Source organism: Parasteatoda tepidariorum, chromosome 7, assembly GCF_043381705.1.
Source record: "Parasteatoda tepidariorum isolate YZ-2023 chromosome 7, CAS_Ptep_4.0, whole genome shotgun sequence".
Classification (NCBI taxonomy): domain Eukaryota; kingdom Metazoa; phylum Arthropoda; class Arachnida; order Araneae; family Theridiidae; genus Parasteatoda; species Parasteatoda tepidariorum.
Genome location: NC_092210.1, coordinates 61,488,477 through 61,509,365, shown reverse-complemented (window position 1 = coordinate 61,509,365; position 20,889 = coordinate 61,488,477). Strand labels below are relative to the sequence as shown.

Below are 20,889 nucleotides of genomic sequence, written 5' to 3'. Positions count from 1 at the left end.
AATGATGATTAGAACATTGATTCGTTTAATTAAGTTTTTTACATGCAGTTGCATCAGCAGTTGGCTTGAAAAGTAAAAGCTCAAACACTAAGAAGAATCTATAGAAAAATCAGTAGGTCAAATATCTCTTGTTCGTGATTGGGTACAAAGGAACCAAAAGATGCCTTCAAAATAATCCCTTTTTCCTTCAAGAAAAAAATAGATATTTTTATAAATTATATTTAATAGGAGTTAAAAACTTTTCGTATGCACTATTAAAAGTGCGCTTAATAGCTTAAAAATAATTCTTTTCAAATTTGTTATTTTCGGTTTTCGCTTCGTATAACTTTACGAACCATCACGAATTCTTTACATTGAAGCATTTTTCAAGGGTGCTCTATGTTTTATTACCGTCATTAAACAGCCGACCTAAGTTTTTTGGTTTAAATGTTCAACTCCCTAGCCTTGTAATTTTGAACCAATCCAGAAGAAAAGGAAATTCCAGGATCAGTAACCCCAGAGGTAAGATTTGTTATGGTACATCGGAGGACTTTACGACTCGACAGATTTAACATGCATCAGTCACCAGCTACTACACGGGGAGTCTTCAGCCGGCGGGGATCGAACCCACGATCTCTTGGACTTGGGCCCAGTGCCCTACCAACCAGGTTATCCCGGCTCTTCAAGGGTGCTATAAGTCAAAACTGATCGAAAACACTGAACTCAGTGTAAATGATGATAGGATCCTATTTAATAAGTTTTTTTTTCATTCTTTACGAAAATATTCAATTTTTTTAGGGTCTAAAAAACAGGTTAAAAATATTAAACTATCGGTATATCGGCCAGCTGCTTTTTTTAGGAGCCATGTGAGAATTTTCGACTTCTTATTTGATGCATTTCATTCAGTTGCATTTTCTGACGCTCTGCCTACTGAGTGAGTGATTTAAAATCCGAAATATTGAAGGATACTGTTCCTAAATTTTAAAATGTCCTCTATAATAGACGAGAAGACCGAAGATGAAGTTGATTCTAATAAGCTATCAAAAGCTAAGAGCTTAATAAATAAAAGGAAAAAAAATGGTATTTTTGTCCGGTTTCTCTATATCTACTCGAATATGACGTTAAGCGATTCCATTGTCTTCCTAAAACCTACTTTTAAGTACTAAACTTGTAACAGGCCCGGTCGAGGTTTTCTAATCCAGCGGCGTTTAACGACCCACTCCCCAGTTTAGCGATTTCTTAAATAAAACAAACTTAAAAAAATCTTGATTCTCGACATTGAGTCAGTTCAAGTAATTAATTTTTGAGCTGTGATGGCTCAAGGGATAGAGCGTTCGCCTTCCAATGCGGCGAACTGGGTTTGAATCCCAGTCGATGCGAATTCCTCACCTGGCTTGCACCGACCACAGTGCTGAGTGAAATATCCTCAGTGGTAGACGGATCATGGGTTAGAGTCCCCTTGCCTACAGGTTTACCGTGGGAGGTTCTCGTGATCTTCCTCTCCATGCAACGCAAATCCATCAAAATTCATGTAAGCTCCATCAAAAAGTGCTTCACGAAGGCAAATTTCTCCCAATACTCGATCCAGGAGTTCCCTTGTCTTCTGGATTGCGTTCAAAATTGCAAGGCTACGGAGTTGAACATTAGTAGTCATAAACCCATGAAATTGTGTCGGCTGTTCAACGGCGGTTATAAAATAAAATATAAAAAACTAATAAATTTTAAAGGGAATAAAAGCTTGTATTATGATTGGTACCAACTACAGCCAAGATTAAAACCTTCAAAAGAGAGAACGAGACGTTAAATGCCGTTGGATTGTAAATTAGCAACCCTATCTAAGCTCGTTTTTCTGCTAAAATCGAATTGTTTATAAAACAGGAAATTCCATAACAATAAACTTGAACATTGTAATGCAACTTAAAATTTCTTTATCGATTATATAGCATGAAACAATTTGCTCTGCGATTTGTCTTGAAGAGCTTAAATTTTTTATTTAAAATAATAATTAATAAAGAAAAGTGGTTTAATTAGAGTACTACTTACCACCGGTGCAAAAAAACTTCCTCATTGTTAATCTTTGAAAAATCTCTCTGTTTATCAGATAATCAACTAAAAATCCACTTGCAGGTACTAGCAGTACGAAGTTAAAAGTCAACACCCAATGAGAAAAGGATGGCTATAATAAATTGCTTCTGTGAATAATAATTGCAAAATGTTTATGTTCCTAATGGTTTATTTATTTTTTAAAGGTAATGTGGGAAGAAATAGGAAATATTAACGCAACTTATATATATCAAGGGGCAAAAATGTAATATTTTTGCATTCTATAGGGGAAATTCAATTTATTGGATTCTTTTATATTTTATGAAATGTGATGTTTATATTCTGTAAAAAAAGTTGGAAATTTGCTGCTTAAGGGGAAAATATGGACAGTGCAAAAACGCTGTTCTTCATTTTCATATGCACGGCAGCATTTAAATACATGACAACATTTCATAGCATAACAACATTCTCAATTGTTAAAAACACGCAAAAAAGCAAAGTCTTATTGGTGGAAAAGACTTTTTAATCCTATAATCGTAGTTTTAAAAACAGGAGATATGTCATAATTGAATGTATTCGTTGCATGTTTTAATTTGGGAGATTTTTTAAAATTTAGAAAATATGATTTTGGAATTTAAAGAACATTTTTCTTCTCTAAAAAATAATTTCCATTGTAAATAAAAATCTACAGTTTAAAATTTCAATAATAATAATGATAAGCGCAACATAACAACATGAAGAAAGCAAAAGCTTTTGAAATGAAGTTTATGATGAATAAAATATATGGCCCATATTGAAAGTAAATAAAAACTCGGTAATTTTCATACGGTAATTTTATCATAATTTGAAAATTTTAATAAAATTATTTGGAAAGTTTATTATTTTATCATATTATAATTTTGATCATGGCATAATATCCATTTATTCGGTTAAATTTACTTTTCAGTTTTGTAATTTTTATTAAATGTCTGGTACGAGGGTTGCTATTTATATTTCTGGCCTAATAATGAAAAAACAAATATGTAGGATAGAAATTCGTTTTATTGTTTTTCAAAATATTCTCCATGATGATCAATACACTTTTGCATGCTTTTAAGCCAATTTTCAAAGCACTTTTTTCAGTCCGATTGAGGTAACTCCAAAACATGCGTTTTGAATGCATCAACCGCTTCTTCGGGGGTCGAAAATCGTTGTCCACGTAATTTATTTTTGATGTGTGGGAATAAGAAGAAGTCATTGGGTGCCAAATCAGGGCTGTACGGCGGATGACCCATCAGTTCGATCTTTCGCTCCGTCAGAAATGCCTTTGTTTGAGTCGATGTGTGAGAGCTCGCATTGTCATGATGAAGAATGATTCGCCTGTTCTTCTGCTTTTTTCGAATTTCTCCGATGACTTCTGGCAAACAAATGGTCGTGTACCATTCAGAATTGACCGTCCTGCGTTGCTCTAACGCCACTGTTGCCACATGACCGTTAATGCCGAAGAAACAGGCAATCATTTGTTTCGATGTGCTTCTTCCTCGAACAACTTTTGTTGGTTTTGCCTCGTCTTGGAAGACCCATACAGTTGATTGCTGTTTTGTTTCCGGCTCATATGCATAGATCCATGATTCGTCACCTGTGTAGATGTTATACACAGCCTTTGATGTACCTTGAACGTATTTTTCCAACATTTCCTTGCACCAATCGACACGAGCCTTTTTTTGAGCGTTTGTCAAATTATGCGGGATCCAACGCGAACAAATTTTTTTTTTTACGCTCAAATGTTCATGCATTATTTTATTCATGCTAGTCATACTAATGTCCAAAGACGCCTCTATCTCACGTTATGTCACATGACGATCTTGCTTTATCAGTTCATGCACAGCATCGATCTTTTCTGGCACAACAACGGATTTTGGACGACCTGCACGGGATTCGTCCTGGATCTAACACCGACCACGATTAAATTCGTTATACCAATTTTTTACAGTGCTGTAGGATGTCGCTTTATCGCTGAATAAAGAATTAAGTTCATCGAAGCACTCTTGTCTTGACAATCCACGTCGAAAGTTATGAAAAATAATGGCACGAAAATGTTCACGATTCAATTCCACTTTTTGAAAGAGAAGAACTTTTCAATTTACTGTCAACAACACAAATGAAGCTATAATGGTAAATCGTCTGCTGAATTTATGTTTAAAAATATCAAACTTTCGATTAAAATCGTCTGCGGTCACCTAGCACCACTTACTGTTGCCAAGACCAGAAATATAAATAGCAACCCTCGTAATAAGAACTATCATTTTCAAAACCGAAATCTCCGATCAACCATTACCATGTGTGTGAAAAAAATTACCAAATGAATGTTTTAAGTATCTTATATTTTGGTTTTATTAATCCGAACTTTTTTGTTATTATAAATGTCATTACCATACAGTATGGTGATTTTACCAGAATTTGTTTTCTCCTCCGTGTGGGTTGTAAAACGTACTGAAACTTAATAAAATAAGAATGTTGTTATTTATTTTCGACAACTTGTCTTGTCTTTCGAAGATTATGGTATTATAAAATAGAATACATCCAAAAGTAGACAGAAATTAGAATCTTATCAATTGAAATTCCCTCTTAAAGTTTTCCGTGAAGTGTTAATGCCAGTTACTTTAATTCAAAAGGACTGCTTTAGCATACTTGTTCATTAATTGAGCATTTTAAACATAAATTCAACCTCAGAATTTTGTTTAAAATTGCGAGGTTATGGTGTTATGGTTAGGCACTGAAAATCGTTAGGAATCAATTATAGTTACAAAGTTAACTTAATATTAAAAGAAGAGAATTTAGTAAAAAAAAAACTAAAAGGCTAGGGTAATGGAATTTAAAACATTTAAGTTCAAATAAAACTACAAAGTGATGATACTGAATAAAAAGAATTAGAATTCATTTGAAAACTACGAAGTTATAATAATGAACAAAAAACAAATAACTTTAGTGATAGATTTAAAAATGGCTTACATCATAGTCCTTGTTTATCAGTTGCACATTTATCAATATGCCTGTAAACATCATGACCTTCTTTAAAAATGATACAGTGAAAAATACGAGACAAAGAGAGATTACAGGCATGGATAGAAATATAGATTTCCAAGGAATCGATTTCAACTGAAAATAGAAAAAACATATAAATCAATGCAAAATAAACTAAAATAATTTTTAAAATTAACAATACCGCAAAATTTGATACGATGTATTGTACTTCGATAGAATAGGAACTGAATTTTAATATTATAGCTTTAGAGCTCATAAGTTGATTCGAAAAATTCACAAAAAAATTTCCTTAATTATGTTTGGAAAAAGATTTCAAAAAGTTGTTGCTTAAATGGAAACAAAAGAATTTTAAAGATAAAACAAAAATGAACTTCCAAAACATAAACTTTCTTAAACTTTATATGCATTGCACATTTTACATGCTTCAATTTTTATTTCTTTTGAGCTTTTAAATACAATACTTCATACAAACTTTTCGATATAAAAATATTGAATAACATGTGAAGTACATTAATCCTAATGGGAATTAGGTGTACTATGTCCTACATATAGACAAAGCAAAACAACAAAAATAAGGAGTCAAGGCACAAAAATGGATATTAGGGCTTTATAAACAAGAAATTTCCTCAAAGTCGAAACATAAAATGACAGATGTAAAGTAACGAGACTAACATTTTCAAATAAGAAAAAAAGTTGTTCAACGAATAGGGAAAGAGGAATAAGCTTGAACAAGATATCAAAGGAAGAGAGGTAAGAAATGGGTGTGAAGGAGTGGGGTGTAATTCCCAGGGTTCAAGATGCAGAAATTAAATCAGAACAGATTTCCTAGCGTCAGGGAAAAATGGGATTCTAGAATCTAATTATTATCTAAATTATTAGAATTTTTGAAATGTGGAATGATTTCCAGAAGTCAAGGTTGGTAGATGAAGGACTGTGTGGAATGATTTTAGCAGAAGAAAACTCAAATCTAAGATAAGAATTCCAACTATGTTGGGTGATAGAAGATCGTGTACATGTTTGTGTTGTTCATGTTCGTTAAGTCGAAGCTTAAGTCTACATATCGTTTGCCCAAGATACGCAAGAGTAAACAGACAAGAAATTTGATTAATTCCACAGCTATTAATAGCTGTAGCATGCATTAAATGTTCGTAATCTATTCTCTCTAATTCGAGCTTTAAAAAATTGATTGCTTTTTTCTTGTAATCAGTAAATCAGTCACCAAATTGCTATGCTTTTGAACGAACTTTACTTCAAAACTTTAAAGCCGATTTAACGGTTTAATTGTGATTTGAAAGTGAAAGAATTGAAATTTTTGAGAAAGAATCTTTGTGTAAGGATATAGAATGTGCCATTTAAGAGAATTGATACTTGACGGGCTTGGCTTACTCGAAATAGTATGTATAGAACAGTTGCTATCGTAAACAAATGCCACGTTTTAATAACAAATGAGGAGGGAGATATCCCATTAAGTTAACGCTTCCTTACATGCTGAAATACTTACATTTATTTTTTCCTTCATATCTGGAGTAATATTTTCTTCCAGATAACACTGTTCCTCTATGGTGATTAGCGGATCACTTGTAGGAGACTCGTAAATCAAGGTATTCCAAAGAAAACACCACAACACTCCAGCCATTCCTGTTTAAAAGGTATGGAGATACATTTTCTGACAATCTTTTTTATTTAATACTTTATAATATCATTGATTACAAAAACAAAATATTTTATATAATTAGAATTTCTTAAATAATTAATTACGCATTTTTAAATTTTTAAAAATTTGAAATAAAGCATATAAAAAATGGGATGACGACATAATAATCCCTAATAATTGTGTTTGGAAATATTCTGGATTGACAATATCAAATATGACAATCCACAGATGTTAATCGGCAAATCATGGTATTGGGGATTATTTTTTATTTTCATCTAGTAGTAAGCACGATGCTTGTTGCTAGATGGCGGAGTAGTCGATAGTAACGTCAGGATTTCTGGTAGCGCGTAATTGGATACCTGCAAGTGACGTCATCTTAGGTAAATCATGACATTCGTCGATTCAGAAGCCAATCAGGTTCAACACACGCGCATGACGTTGATGACAGGTATCTAATCAAATATGATACAAATCTCATGGCTCAGCAAGATCATTTTACTTTTTCTCGAGTTGCAAGTGCCCAATTGGGTTTTTATTTAAAGTTAGGCAACTCATTGACAGTTTATTTTATGTAACATTCGGTGGCATCGATATTATGCAAATCATTATGCGAGTGCAAATACTTCAGTTATTCATTATTTATTGTTACTTGCTATGCGTTATCTACCGTTAATGAGCATTATATTATTCACAGCAATGTTTGATGCAATGACGTTTATTATTTGATACATATTATTAGTCAATTTAATGTTTTGCGTAGATCAGCATGAGTGCACGTCCAATTTCGTTTATTGCCTATGAACCATCTAATCGTTAATAAAAGAATGTGCAAATTCTTCTCAATAATAAAATTCGTTTATCTAAAGATATTTTCATGCAAAAAAATAAATTTTAGTAAATATTTATTATTTGTTTACAGTTTACTTAATAGTAGTCGAAAAAATTTTGAATTGTAAGGTATACAGTATTTCACATCATTTTAAATTATCTAATTTTACATGGCAAGGAACAAAATTTGGGTGAAATCGGTTGTTGAATAGTTGAGTACTGAGAAAGTGTTGAATACCTGTGTTGCTAATTGTTGATAAGTGTTGAATTAAGTGTTGAACCTGAGAAATCGAATTTTTAATACATGACTTTTTTGACATTGATGAATCCAAATTAAATTTGGACACTCAAGACCATCATGTATGAGTGGAGGCCTCGTGATGAACGCTTCAATTTTTCCTACGCTGTACAGCAGCACACAGCTACAGCTGGTGTGATGGTATGGGGTGCTGCAACATTCGGCCCACGATCACTCCTAATATAGATATATGAAGCCATAACAGTCCAGCGGTAACGTTCGTGACATTCTTCAGTAACATGTACTTCAACTCTTGGCAGGACTTCCAGGAGCCAATTTACAACAAGATAATGCTCGGCAACACACAGCAAGGATGTTATAGGAATACCTCTGACACATTCCGACTTTTCCCTAGCCTGCTTGATCTCCAGATTTGTCATCGAACAAGCATATCTGGGACTACATGGCAAGCTAAGTTGGACAACCTCCGAGTTTAGATGATTTAATGGCGTTTTTACAGCAACTGTGAATCGAGATGCTATAGAACATCATAAGACACTTGAATGCCTCAATGCTTGACCGTATCCATCCTGCATTCGTTGTAGAGGTGGCCCCAGAGGGCAAAACATCCATAAATGATCATTCTATTTAAATTTTTTAATCACTTAGATCAACGATGTACTTACGTATGAAAAATTTCGCTTTAATCTAACAACTCTTTCTACGTATGCTAATTTTTAAGGCAAAAAACTTTGTTTTATATAATGATTTTTTTTTCTCGACGGTGCTTCGTGTTCTCAACGGTAGGGGACGGTAGAAATGATATTTGTAGAGGTTGTTTCATTTTTCGGTTTGGTATAATCTAGTATCGATTTCTATTTTTCAAGACTCACCATCTTTCAACTTACTTTTTAATGTAGCTATTTGTTTTTGATGACTAAAAATACGTTAGAATGTGGTGACAGTTGTTCTGTTTTCGGATGCACTGTACGTTGAAGCACTTATTTGCTATCTGAAATTAATATGTTTAAATTTCCTGAATACCCATCACGCTGAATTCAATAGAGTAATTGTTAAAAGGTGAAAGAGTAGAAAGAAAAAAGAAATAGTCATGTTCTGCTATGATGTCAGAGGAAGGCAGCAAGACTTCCTGCATGTTTTAAGGACAGCTAGTCAATAAAACATTAGAAATTTGTGATTGCTTATTTCCATTTTCTGCCTGCCAATGAAAATAGCACCATTTCTTAATTTTTTATATATATTAATTTCGATTTAAAGTTTAAGCTATTGTTTTGGAGTATTTATTATAAAATTAATGCAAAATTGAATAAGAAAGGATTATTATCTTGTTTTGACAATAGGAATTACTTACCTGCAAAGTAATATATCGAAAAAGGCCCAACTGCTTCTGCAAGAAACATGCTGAGAGAAAATGTTACATATACGTTGATTATTTGACCTAGAAAACAAAATATTAAAAATGTAGAGCTCAATTTATGACACAGAACTGAAAAAAATATTCTCGTTAAACTAAATAGGACACTTTTCTTAAATAATAAACTGTTTTTAATGGATTTTTTAGAATTTAAAATACGATAAAAATACAGTAGCATACGGATTTCTCTTAAATTCTATCTAGTGTTTGAAGCGCTCAATTATGTTCTACGGTTCGTACGTGTAGTTAGTGCAGTTCTAAAAATACATGTCGAGTAGTCTTCTTACACGTTAGAGCATTTTTAAAAGTAATATTTCAAAAATTATTGCATTTCTGAAGCGTAATTTTGCTTTTGTTGACGATACAATACTTCTGAGTGGTTTCTGAAGCATTTCGTGAAAATTTCAGAAATATTTAAAACATATCAGAAACGTTTTAATAGCGATTTTAAGAAAAAGTGTATTTCTTTATTTTTTCTTAAATAAAAAACTTCGAGAAAGTTTTTAAGAGTTTGTGTATCTAACTATTATATCATTCAATACTCTTCTGAATTGTTTAAACGTTTTGTGCTGTAAATTTATTTTTAAATAATTTATTTAAAAATCAATTTGTTTTGTGCTGTAAATTAATTTTTAAATAATTAATTTAAAAATTAATTTGTTTTGTGGTGTAAATTAATTTTTAAATACTATATTTAAAAATTAATTTGTTTCGTGCTGTAAATTAATTAAAAAAATTAAATTAATTTTCAAAACTGTTTCGAGCAAACAGTTTAAAAAAATTAATTGCATTCGTTGATGAGTTATGAGTTGGATTAGATTTATGAAATAAAAACACGCATTATCTCGTACTTTCTATAGGCCAGTACTTAAAACTAATTAAAATATGCATTCGCAATCAACATGAAGCAGAACAGAAAGGTGAATGAATTTTTTTTCTGAGCTTTTGTAATAAAACAGATATTTCTGCGATTTATGGTGCAAAAACAGTGACGTAAAACGACAACATTTGGTCCTTTTTTGAAAACTGAAGTATTACTTTACCACTAAAAGCAAGTACAAGTAGACTCGTCCTTTCTCTAGCTGGACCCCATTCCTTCCAAATGCTGACACACGCGCATGCAAGAGGACCCTGTAAAAAACAGTTGTAAAAATTTTTCCAGAATAAAATATAAATAAATAACAACGCATCATCAAAATATAAATATTGAAAAATTTCCAGTGCACTTTTCAAATGAATTCTCATTTCAATGAAAGTTAGACTAAAAAAAAAATAACAATTTGCACTGTCTCATAATGCCATCATTTGCAAAGGAGAGTTCGTTATTTAAATATTTTATGTGACACTAAATCATTTATCATCATTCAAAAAGTAAAGGAGAAGGATAAAATCAATTGAACCTCTTTCAACTTTTTACGCACATCAAATAATTTTAACAATTTAGAGTGCCTTTAAATTGGCCAGTGTCTCATGTTTTGCTCTGTTGAAAGAAACACTATGTATATTTCTTTAACATATCCATTAGCATGTTAAAGAGCAGTCTAAGCTGGCGTCACTTTGTTTATCTTCCTACTGAAAATTTATGAATAATCAATCAGTGATTAGTAAATTATAATAAGTTTCATCCCGAAATAAAATAATATAAACAACTGGTTGTCCTTATCTTCCAGAATATTACGGCATTTGATTGAAGTATAACAGTCAAGTGATATAGTTCAGTTTCTAGGAAATTTTCAAACAAATCTTTTAACATATAATAGAATGTTTCAGATCATCACGTGATTGTGGTATAGCAACGCCGAAAAATTTACCTAGCAACTCTAAAATCAGAAAAACATAAAGTGAATTGTCTACAGCCTGTTAAAGTCATTTGTTCTACAGCAGTTGCAGTTAAAAAGAATAACGTCAATAAGAAATATAAGTAACTGATCATGACGTCACTATGATAAATTTAATACTACTGCAAAAGCATGGTTTTTATTTTATTTAAAATATTTGAAAAAGCGATTGCAAAATCATAAGGATACTTACTGCAATCATGCCTTGAGTGAAAAGGAAGAAATATGTTCCTACTGCTGGTCCATGTATAATAAAAGGCGTGAGCATGTGAAGCAAAGATGCTAGTAAAACAGATAGTAGCATGATCCTAAAAATTAGCTTTTTTTAGTTAAAAGACAAAACTCAATATCGGAAAAGTATTCGCTACTAATGAACTTGATATAAATCTGACATTATCCCTAAATTTTTTGAGTCACAGGAAAATTTTGAATTAAGATTTTAGAGTAAGGCAATATTTAATGCAATCGTAGATGGTACATTAAAGAAAAAGATGTATTACAGATCTATAGTTCAAAGACTATAGGTTTCTAAAAACTGGTGGACGTTTAGCAGCAAATAGTTTTACAGTAGCGTTCGATTTAGATCTATTTACGAATCTTAACTATTCTTTTTGTTGATTCTAATGGCACTTCGACAAGCAGAGCTAGCCAGCAATTAGAGGTTAGCGAATAAAGTCAGGAGGGTGTGCCTTTTGTTTGATAAGAGAGCACTGCAAAGGGGAATGTACAGAGCGCAAAAATACAGATCACTTGAATAACTTTTGATGTATTGTACTGCTCTTCACGTTCTAGGGCTCAAACTTAATGGTTCGAGAGAGTGATTTAAAATATTATGATTAATAAGTGCAGACGATATTTTAAGTTATGAAATAAAAAACAAAAGTGCACTTTTTTTTTAATAAACATATCTTTTTTTCCGACCGATTTGGATTTTTGGCTCCCAAAATATAGGGGAAATATGGTCCCAATAGTTTGAACAGGAGAACTCTCCAAAATTTGGATCCTTTTATGCGTTTTTTCAAACAGAATTCGTTTCTCCAAACATAATAATAAAGTTTTGAAAGAAAGATTTTGCATAATTCTAAAGAATGTAATTTTACATAGCAAAATACAAAATTTAAGCGAAATTAAACGAATAGTTCCTGAGATATCGAATTTTAAATTTTTACTTCTTCAAAATTCCATTTCTCAGAAACGTTTCAACCGATTTTGCACAAATTTTGCATTTAGCCATGTAAAAATATATTATTTAATATGATGGAAAGCCGACCAGGTGACCGAGTGGTCAGCGTGCCTGACTGCGGAGCCGATGGTTGCGGGTTCGAATCCCGCTCAGGGCATGGATGTTTCTTTCTCTCTCTCAGTGTTCTATGTCCCTTCTTCCGTGTGACTATGTGAATGTAACCCACCCTATAAACGGGTTTGTGGTTGTATGACGTGGGCGACGCTACTCCACCGCCGTGGCTTAGCCATAGGTGCTCACTGGGTTGCGATAAGAGAGCAGCAATTCTGGCATTTCTGAGGTCAATGGGAAATAGACCCAAGTGCCCGCCGTTAACCCCAAAAAAATATATTATGGAAAGTTTTTTTATACCTTATAAAAAATAGCACCGGTCATGAAATGGTAAATTATCAATCAGGAAACAATATGATGTAAAAATGTATCTGAAAAACGTGTAGCTTTTCACTATGTAACTCCAAGTTCTTGAGTTGTAGAAAATTAAAAGATAAGCAAATTTATAATGTTTACTGGAAAAAAATGATCGATGAGATAAATTACTTGTGGGGTGAAAAGCAAATAGTGATAAGAGCTGCTGGAAGCTGTATTACAGCTCCTCCCCAATAGTTCAAATCGAGGTGTGTTTCTAGGTCCTCCACTGTCCAGTTTTCACTCTTTGGAAAGTCCCTCTATTCAAATAAAAAAAATATTTATAATAAAATTTATAATATAATAAATAAAATATATTTAGTACTTACGTAAGTACTAAAACTAGTAGTCCCGCAGTGGACTGATCGTTAAGACACGGTTCCCAGCAGATCACCGAAGTCAAGCATCACTGACTACGGTCAGTGTGCGGGTGGGTGACCACTTGGATCAGTCTGCGTAGGGACCGAGGGTGTGCGGTATTGGTCCTCGTTAAACTGTGCTACCGTAAAGTGCTCAACTTCGCGCGCAGGTCGTCGGGCTACCGAAGCGGGGGTGCCATCCCTTCCGCAGAGGATCAAAATTGTGATGGCATGTCTTCGGATCATCCTCCGGGATGTTTCCCAGACCGTCGCCAATAGCCCATTGTGTAGCTCTAGTGCGACGTAAAGTAACAACAACAACAACAACTAAAACTAGTACTTTCATGAAACAACAAAAGTATTTTTTATTCATTGAAGCATAATTTTATTAAGTCGACTTAGGAGCCTGGGAAATAAATAATGTAATTTTTTGTTACAATTTAAACACTTCTCATTTGCAGAAAAAGGTATTAAATTATTTTTTTTCAGGTGAAAAAGTAATCATACCCTTGATTAACGAATGTACGAAACAAATTTAAAGAAGTTATTTTTAAAAAAAATTATGAAATTTTTAAGAAATTAATTTTTTATACTTTTATTTGAAATCTGGTTAAGAATATGAAATACAATTTGATTAATAAATATAAAATTTTGCGCCGGCCAGGCGGCCGAGCGGTTAGCGCGCCTGACTGCGAAGCCATAGGCTGCGGGTTCGAATCCCGCTCTGGGCATGGATGTTTCACTCTCTCTTTGTGCTGTCTTCTGTTGTGTGTATGATGTGTGAATGTGGCCCACCCTATAAACGGGTTTGTGGCAGTGTGGAGTGGGCAATGTTGCTCACCTCCGTGACTTTGGTTCACAGGTGCCCACTGGGTAACGCGAAATGAGCAACAATTCTGGCATAGTGCACTATAGGCAAAGATTCAAATTCAGTGCCTGCCATTGGAAAAAAAAATATACATAATTTTTCAAAAATTTTTTTAATATACTGTAATCTGTTTTAGAAAAATTAAGTTTTCTCTAAAAAGAAATCTACTAAAATTTTTTGCTAAAATTGTGCTAAAATGAAGCAACAAAATAATATATTTGCCACATACGGCATGTTATTTTTATTAAATACTAAGGGGCTAGGCCTCCTGTTCGTTGCCGCACACCAACACTGATGATTCTTTTGCAATAATTGTTTCTTAGAAGAAAATAGTTTTTTTCGGCGAAAGCCGAAATTATTCGCTTAAAATATATGCACTATAAGAAATTTTCTTTGTTTATGCTTGTGTTCTCGCTTCCCACGTCCAATAATTAGTTCTTTAAATTAAAATGTTTATTTTGAGTCCAGTTTAATTGGTAAAACTGATGAAAGATATCGTATGATTACATTTTCCTTGTGATCTGTGGTGGTATCAGCGGTAAACTAGGTACAAGTACCAATATCTCTGCAGTGGAATGAGCGAACTACTAGGTTAAAGTACCATAGTTCCTCTGTACCTGTCAAACTTGTAAGTTACCAAACCTGAAGTGTAAACCTGAAACAAACTTAACTGAATTCAAATAAATATGTATATAAACTTTTGCAATATGCATACTTGTTCTTTCGCTGAAGCAGAGCGGTATAGTCCGCCAAGCGCTGCGCGAAGGATTCGATTCCCGTTGTTACTCTGAATGTATCTTCGTGTTGTCCTTCCCCGTATTGTGCTATTTGTCCTTCTATTTGACAAATGTTTATAAGCCTTAATTGAGCTTACAAGTCTTCAATTACATGTTAAACCAACGTAAGTATGTTCTTCCGCTTTTCACATTTTTATCTTTCTTTATGTTCGACGGCTGAGATCCTGCATAATGTTAGCTACGACCATGTTTAAATTTTTATTAAAGTTAAGTTTAAATTTGGCACTTCTCCGTTACGATTGATACATTTCGAACGCTGATAAAATACACGCAATTTATTTCGCAAAAATTTTATTAAGATCTATAAGTGAACATATATAATTTTGTTTAGAAGTCCTTTTAAGTAACATTTAAGGTTGTAGTTGTTGTAGTTCATTTACGTCGCTCTAGAGCTGCACAATGGGCTATTGGCGACGGTCTGGGAAACATCCCTGAGGATGATCCGAAGACAAGCCATCACAATTTTGATCCTCTGCAGAGGGGAAAGCACCCCCGCTTCGGTAGCCCGACGACCTGCGCGCGAAGTCGAGCACTTTACGGTAGCACAGTTTAACGAGGACCCATACCGCACACCCTCGGTCCCTACGCAGACTGATCCAAGTGGTCACCCACCCGCTCACTGACCGCAGCCAGTGATGCTTGACTTCGGTGATCTGCAGGGAACCGTGTCTTAACGATTAGTCCACTGTGGGACAGTAACATTTAAAATTAAAGATGCATTTTCACATTAAATTTGGATAGTTTTCAATTATAATTTAACAATTAGTTCCCAAAATAGGCTGATATATTAAGTGCAATTTGTTTATACGTCACATTGCAGTATAACTGTTCTCAATAACTGTTTAACTGATTGCTTTCAAACTTGTTTCGTTTGGCATATTATGCAAGTGTTTTCATCAGGTAAAATCTATGTAAGAACCGATTACTTGTACAAATCAATCTAATAATAGAATCATGTAGGGTAAACCAACCAGTGAAGGAAATAGACCCAGTGTAGGAACATTTCATATATATTGATTAAAAATAGGATTTTGAAAGTTTTTCCTTAGATTGATTGGTAACAATAACTCACTGCCAAACAATAGGAAGTCATCTAACAATGTGTTGGATTACCTGGTCACATAAAGTTCTCTGGAAAATTTTTTGAATTTGTTATTATCTGTGCAACACCTTGTTTCTTTAATAAAATTATAAGGTGAGTGCTTGTATTTATCTGTTTAAAGTGGAATTAATTGTATGTAGTAGTTTTATTTTTCTCACTGTGAAAAAGAGAATTCAAAATATAGTTATTGAAGTTACGTTTTATTTATTTTAAGCATCATAAAATAAGCAAGTACTGAGATACAGGTTGTTTATTTACTGGATTACCAAACAATGAAAAACCAGTGAAGGAACAAGTGTTCCTTTACTGATTTTTTTTTCTAAGTTAATGAAAATTAAAGATAAACTTTAATTTTCTTGTACCTTTAGTGATGTTCCGCATCAAAAGTATGTTAAAAATACAAAAAACGACTTCTAACCAGTGAGGGAACAGGCATGTTCCTTTACTAGGCATAGATTTCCCAGTGAATGAACAGTATGTATTAATATGTTGATACTTTAATTTTCAATTCATGATTACAAAAAAAAGTTAACATTTTCCAAGTATTTGTATGTTATAATTTCAATAATAGGCTTGTTTTTAGATATTTGTATGGCATATAAATTCATAAAGAGCATTAAAAAATAACCAAAATTAAGTGTTCCTTTACCGTGTGTTCATTCACTGGTAAGAACTGTTCCTTCACTTGGTTTTCTTACTACTTGTTATTTGAACCTCCAAAATTTTAAAACAATATTATGTAAATTCTCTACAATTTTCTTATATAATTTGCAATTAGTAACAAATATGTTGACACTGTCATTTAACTAAAATTACGAATTTTGAAATTATTATGATTTCTTAAAAGGCAAGCGGAGCTTAAGTATTTTTTCACTAGTTAGTTTACCCTAATAAAAATGCATAAAAGAAATAATCGCATAATTATAGGACCACGTATTAAAATGCATGTAAGAATCAATTATTCAATAATGCATGCAAAAATCAATACCGTAATAATAGGTGTGGGGAAAGACTATTAGACAATGTCAACCTTCCTCTATCAAAAGGTACCCCAAGATTGAATCTAGTTAGCATGTCATGTATACCAGTGAATTGATGCTTAATAATCGTAGTGGTAGTTACGCCACAATACTCCCCTACCAGAGTTATATATGTGACGGAATTCGATGAACGGATACCACTAGTTGATTCATTGCTGTTTTGTGAGAAGACTGGAGAGCTGTATTAAGATCCCCGTACTTTTTCTCGGATCGTGAGAGCTGTAGTAAGTTCAGGGTCGTGGTCACTCCTGTGTTGACTTAAGAAGTCGAGTGAATACGTTGTATGTGATTGAGACTGAGTAGCAACAGAGCGAGGAAGTGGATAATGTCGCAGTCACAAGTCAACTGTTCAATGTGGACCATCCATCGAAGTGGGCGTTACTCTCAAGATAGGAGTGTTCATATAGAAGTGGGAGTTTCAGTCCAGGTAGGCATGTTCACGTCACGTCCGGAGATCACCAATGTGGGAGTGTATTTATCGACAATGTCAACCTTCATCTATGAAAAGGTACCCCAACATAGAATTGAGTTAACATCTCTTATATACTAGTGAATTGATGCTTAATAATCGTAGTGGTAGTTACGCCACATAGGATTATCCTATAGAAATGAATGTAAGAATCAATCCCGTGTTAATAAGATCAGGAAATAAAAATACATTGAGTTAGTTTCATAATTTATAATAATATATAGAATCTAAGCCTTAATCTTCTATTTAAAAATTCTTTCGTGTAATTTTACTGTATATTATTAAAAATAAAGCTGAAATACTTACCTTTCTCACTTCTTCTGCCGCCAATAATATATGCACAAACATTGTCCATAGATTCGTGACCATCCAACCCTTGATGAAAAATGCCAAGTAGCACATTATAGCAACATGATATCGACGTGGAATTTTCCACCATCTGCGTTGGCCTATTGTCATTGCGTTGAAGTCAGAAGCCATTTCTGAATTCCTATTTTGTCTTGTAATAGTATCTGAGCTTGATCTTTTCACACCGCTCATTTCTGAGAAAGTGTTTTAGTTATTCTGAAAAAAGGAATTACAATGAAATGTGAAAGGGTAATTATAAGATAATACCATAATTAATAATTACCATCTGTATTTAGTTGGACACTTTCAGGTATTCGTTTTTCAACAACTGACTCTTATATTACAATGAACTCAGATTTAAAAAGAAAAAATGTGATCAGAAAGCTATAAATTCGTTAATTACGTACGGGATTTCTTGGATTAGGTTGTTTTGTTTTATTGGTACAGCATACATTTGCAGACTTGTGTGCTCAATTGAGGCTTATGAACCTTTGTCAAGTTTTTTTTCTCCACTGCCCACCTGTGATAACATGCGTCAATTCAGGCATATACAGGGCTATTTTGTTAGCCTCTCTTTCAGAGGCACCATATTAGGTGGGCCAACGTCGCTCCCACAGTGAGGATAGATAGTACAGGGAAGGAAAGAACATCCATGCCCGGGATTCGAACTCAGAACCTTTCTGATGCAGCTCCCTGTCCCCTACACAGGCCGGTCGGCACCTTCGTCAAGTAGAAAAACAGATAGCACAACACAGAGAAGAACATCACGAAGGACATCCAGGGTTACGGCGGGATTCAAACCCACCACCTCCACGCTTAACAGAGCGTTTGGCGGGTGACACCGCGCGGCCAGGGAAGCCCCTTCTTGGATTAGAAAACAAACAGAAGCAAAGTTAATAACAGAATGGATTTCTCTGCGTGTAGCTTTGATGTATGGAAAAAAGTCCGAGAATCTTCTCATATCCTTGCTAATCTGTAAGAACTGATGCTGTATTTACTCAAGAAAAGGTGTTCTTTCCATTATTTATTTATTTTTTTCTTTTAAAGTAACAAATTCTAGCTTAGTGAGTCCCACAGTGGATTGCTTTTAAGACACTATTTCCAGTAGAAGTCAAGTATCACTGGCTGCGGTCAGTGAGCAAGTGGGTGACCACTTTGATCAGCCTGCACAGTATTAGTCCTCGTTAAATTGTTCTGACATAAATTGTCTCACAGAAAAGTATATCTAACATAAAGATACTCGGGCGATGAAAGCGGGGTAGCCATCCTCTCTACAGAAGATTAAAATTATGATGGCATGCGTCGGATTATCCTCAGGGATGTTTCCCAGACTGTCGTAGCTCATCGTGCAACTCTTGCGCGACGTAAATAGAGCATCACTACTACTACTTCGAGGTAGGTAGGTAAGTAGGTACTTTATTAGCGTCGCACTAGAACTGCACAATGCGCTATTGGCGACGGTCTGGGAAACATCCCTGATATTATCCGAAGCAATTTTGATCCTCTGCTGAGGGGATGGCTCCCCTGCTTTGGTAGCCCGACGATCTGCGAGTGAAGTCGACTACTTTACGGTAGAACAGTTTAACGAGGACCAATACCGCGCACCCTCGATCCCTATGCAAGCTGATTAAAGTGGTCACCCACCCACTTACTGACCGAAACTAGTGATGCTTGACTTCGGTGTTCTACTGCGAACCGTGTCGAAACGATCAGTCCACTGCAGAGCCGAAATGAATAAGAGATAAAATAAGTCAGAGAAGGACATTATACAAAGTTACATCCATTGTTGCGTGGAGTTAGCGGGTTCAAATGCATATTTATGATGTCTTTTATATCTTGAGTGCTATCTTCTTATTTGACAAGGGCTTATAAGCGATACTTAGTAATTAGCACACAGGCCTGCTTAGTCCCGCAGTGGACTGATCGTTAAGACACGGTTCCCAGCAGATCACCGAAGTCAAGCATCACTGGCTGCTGTCAGTGTGCGGGTGTTTGACCACTTGGATCAGTCTGAGTAGGGACCGAGGTCGTGCGGTATTGGTCCTCGTTAAAGTGTTCTACCGTAAAGTGCTCGACTTCACGTGCAGGTCATCGGGCTACCGAAACGGGGGTGTTATCCCCTCTGCAGAGGATCAAAATTGTGATGGCATATCTTCAGATCATCCTCAGGAATGTTTCCCAGACCGTCGCCAATACCCCATTATGCAGCTCTAGTGCGACATAAATGAACTACAACAACAGCAACAACAGGCCAGGCTTGCTTATGTAATAGGAACGATAAATTAAAAAAAATAGTTTTGGTTTTACTTTCAGTTCAAGCTTTTGTTAAGCTTAAGTTAAGATGAGTAAAATTTGAAGTTCGGCTTCGGTTTAAATTTACTGCTTAATGTTATAAGATATTATTTACCTGATATAAATTTTTGGAAAAAATTATGAGATTTTTTTGAATTTATATTTAGATATCAAGATATTCTATAATTAGTTTGGTAGTAGTTTATAATGTTGTGACGCTAAGAACCGAGGAATTCGGTTTGAGTTCTGAAGAGTTGTTACAACCAACCGACAACCTCATGAATAACAGAATGAATACTGCACAACGGGCTATTTTATTTTATGATCTGTCATTCAGCTGACCCAAATTTTTAGTTTACTGCTACTAATCTGCTACTCCGTAGTCTTGTAATTTTGAACCCAATCCACAAAACAAGGGAACTCCTCTGGACCGAGTATTGGGTGAAATTTGCCTTCGTGGAGGACTTTTTGATATAACTAACCAGCATTTGCGTTAAACGGAGAGGAAAACCGAGAGGAAAAGATGGAGAGTGGGTGATAATTTGGATCCTCTATTGTTAATTCCCCTTTCTGCATAATCAGCTATATCTTAAGAAGTTCTAAAGTTAATGAAAAAAAATTTTTACTCAATTTTAATATTCTTTTTTTTAATAATTCCATGCAAAACACAATTTTAACGCTACTTTATTATTTTATTTAAGGTTTGAAAAAACTTTCAATTATAAGATGCAGTTTCGTACTATGTAATTTTAAATGACAAAATACAAAATTTATGTGAAATCTGATGAATACTGCCTTGCAATTGAAAAATCAACGTAAGCGACAAAGAATTCAAAATTGATATCCTTATACATTTGACATCTTCGTATGGTAAGCAACACATTGTGCAAAAACTTCTTTTCAAAAATGGATTTTGCTTTTATCAAT

General features: G+C 34.1%; 1 protein-coding gene across 4 annotated transcripts in view; it reads right to left on the bottom strand.

Annotated features, from left to right (window-relative positions):
* Positions 1–20,889, bottom strand: part of LOC107439806 (vesicular glutamate transporter 2.1) — a 45,585-nt gene that overhangs the window by 8,372 nt on the left and 16,324 nt on the right. For 2 of the 4 annotated variants that reach the window (XM_071183498.1, XM_016052513.4), the window contains exons 2-9: positions 17,629–17,886; positions 12,820–12,947; positions 11,233–11,347; positions 10,245–10,332; positions 9,139–9,225; positions 6,548–6,684; positions 5,014–5,160; positions 2,023–2,155 (exon numbers count right to left, since the gene is read on the bottom strand). In XM_071183498.1, the coding sequence (XP_071039599.1) occupies positions 2,023–2,155; positions 5,014–5,160; positions 6,548–6,684; positions 9,139–9,225; positions 10,245–10,332; positions 11,233–11,347; positions 12,820–12,947; positions 17,629–17,862 (1,069 nt within the window). In that variant the 5' untranslated portion in view covers positions 17,863–17,886. Of the gene's footprint in view, positions 1–2,022; positions 2,156–5,013; positions 5,161–6,547; positions 6,685–9,138; positions 9,226–10,244; positions 10,333–11,232; positions 11,348–12,819; positions 12,948–17,628; positions 17,887–17,953; positions 18,203–20,889 lie in introns of those variants that run through there. The other 2 variants (XM_016052515.4, XM_016052514.4) reach the window with 2 other exon arrangements.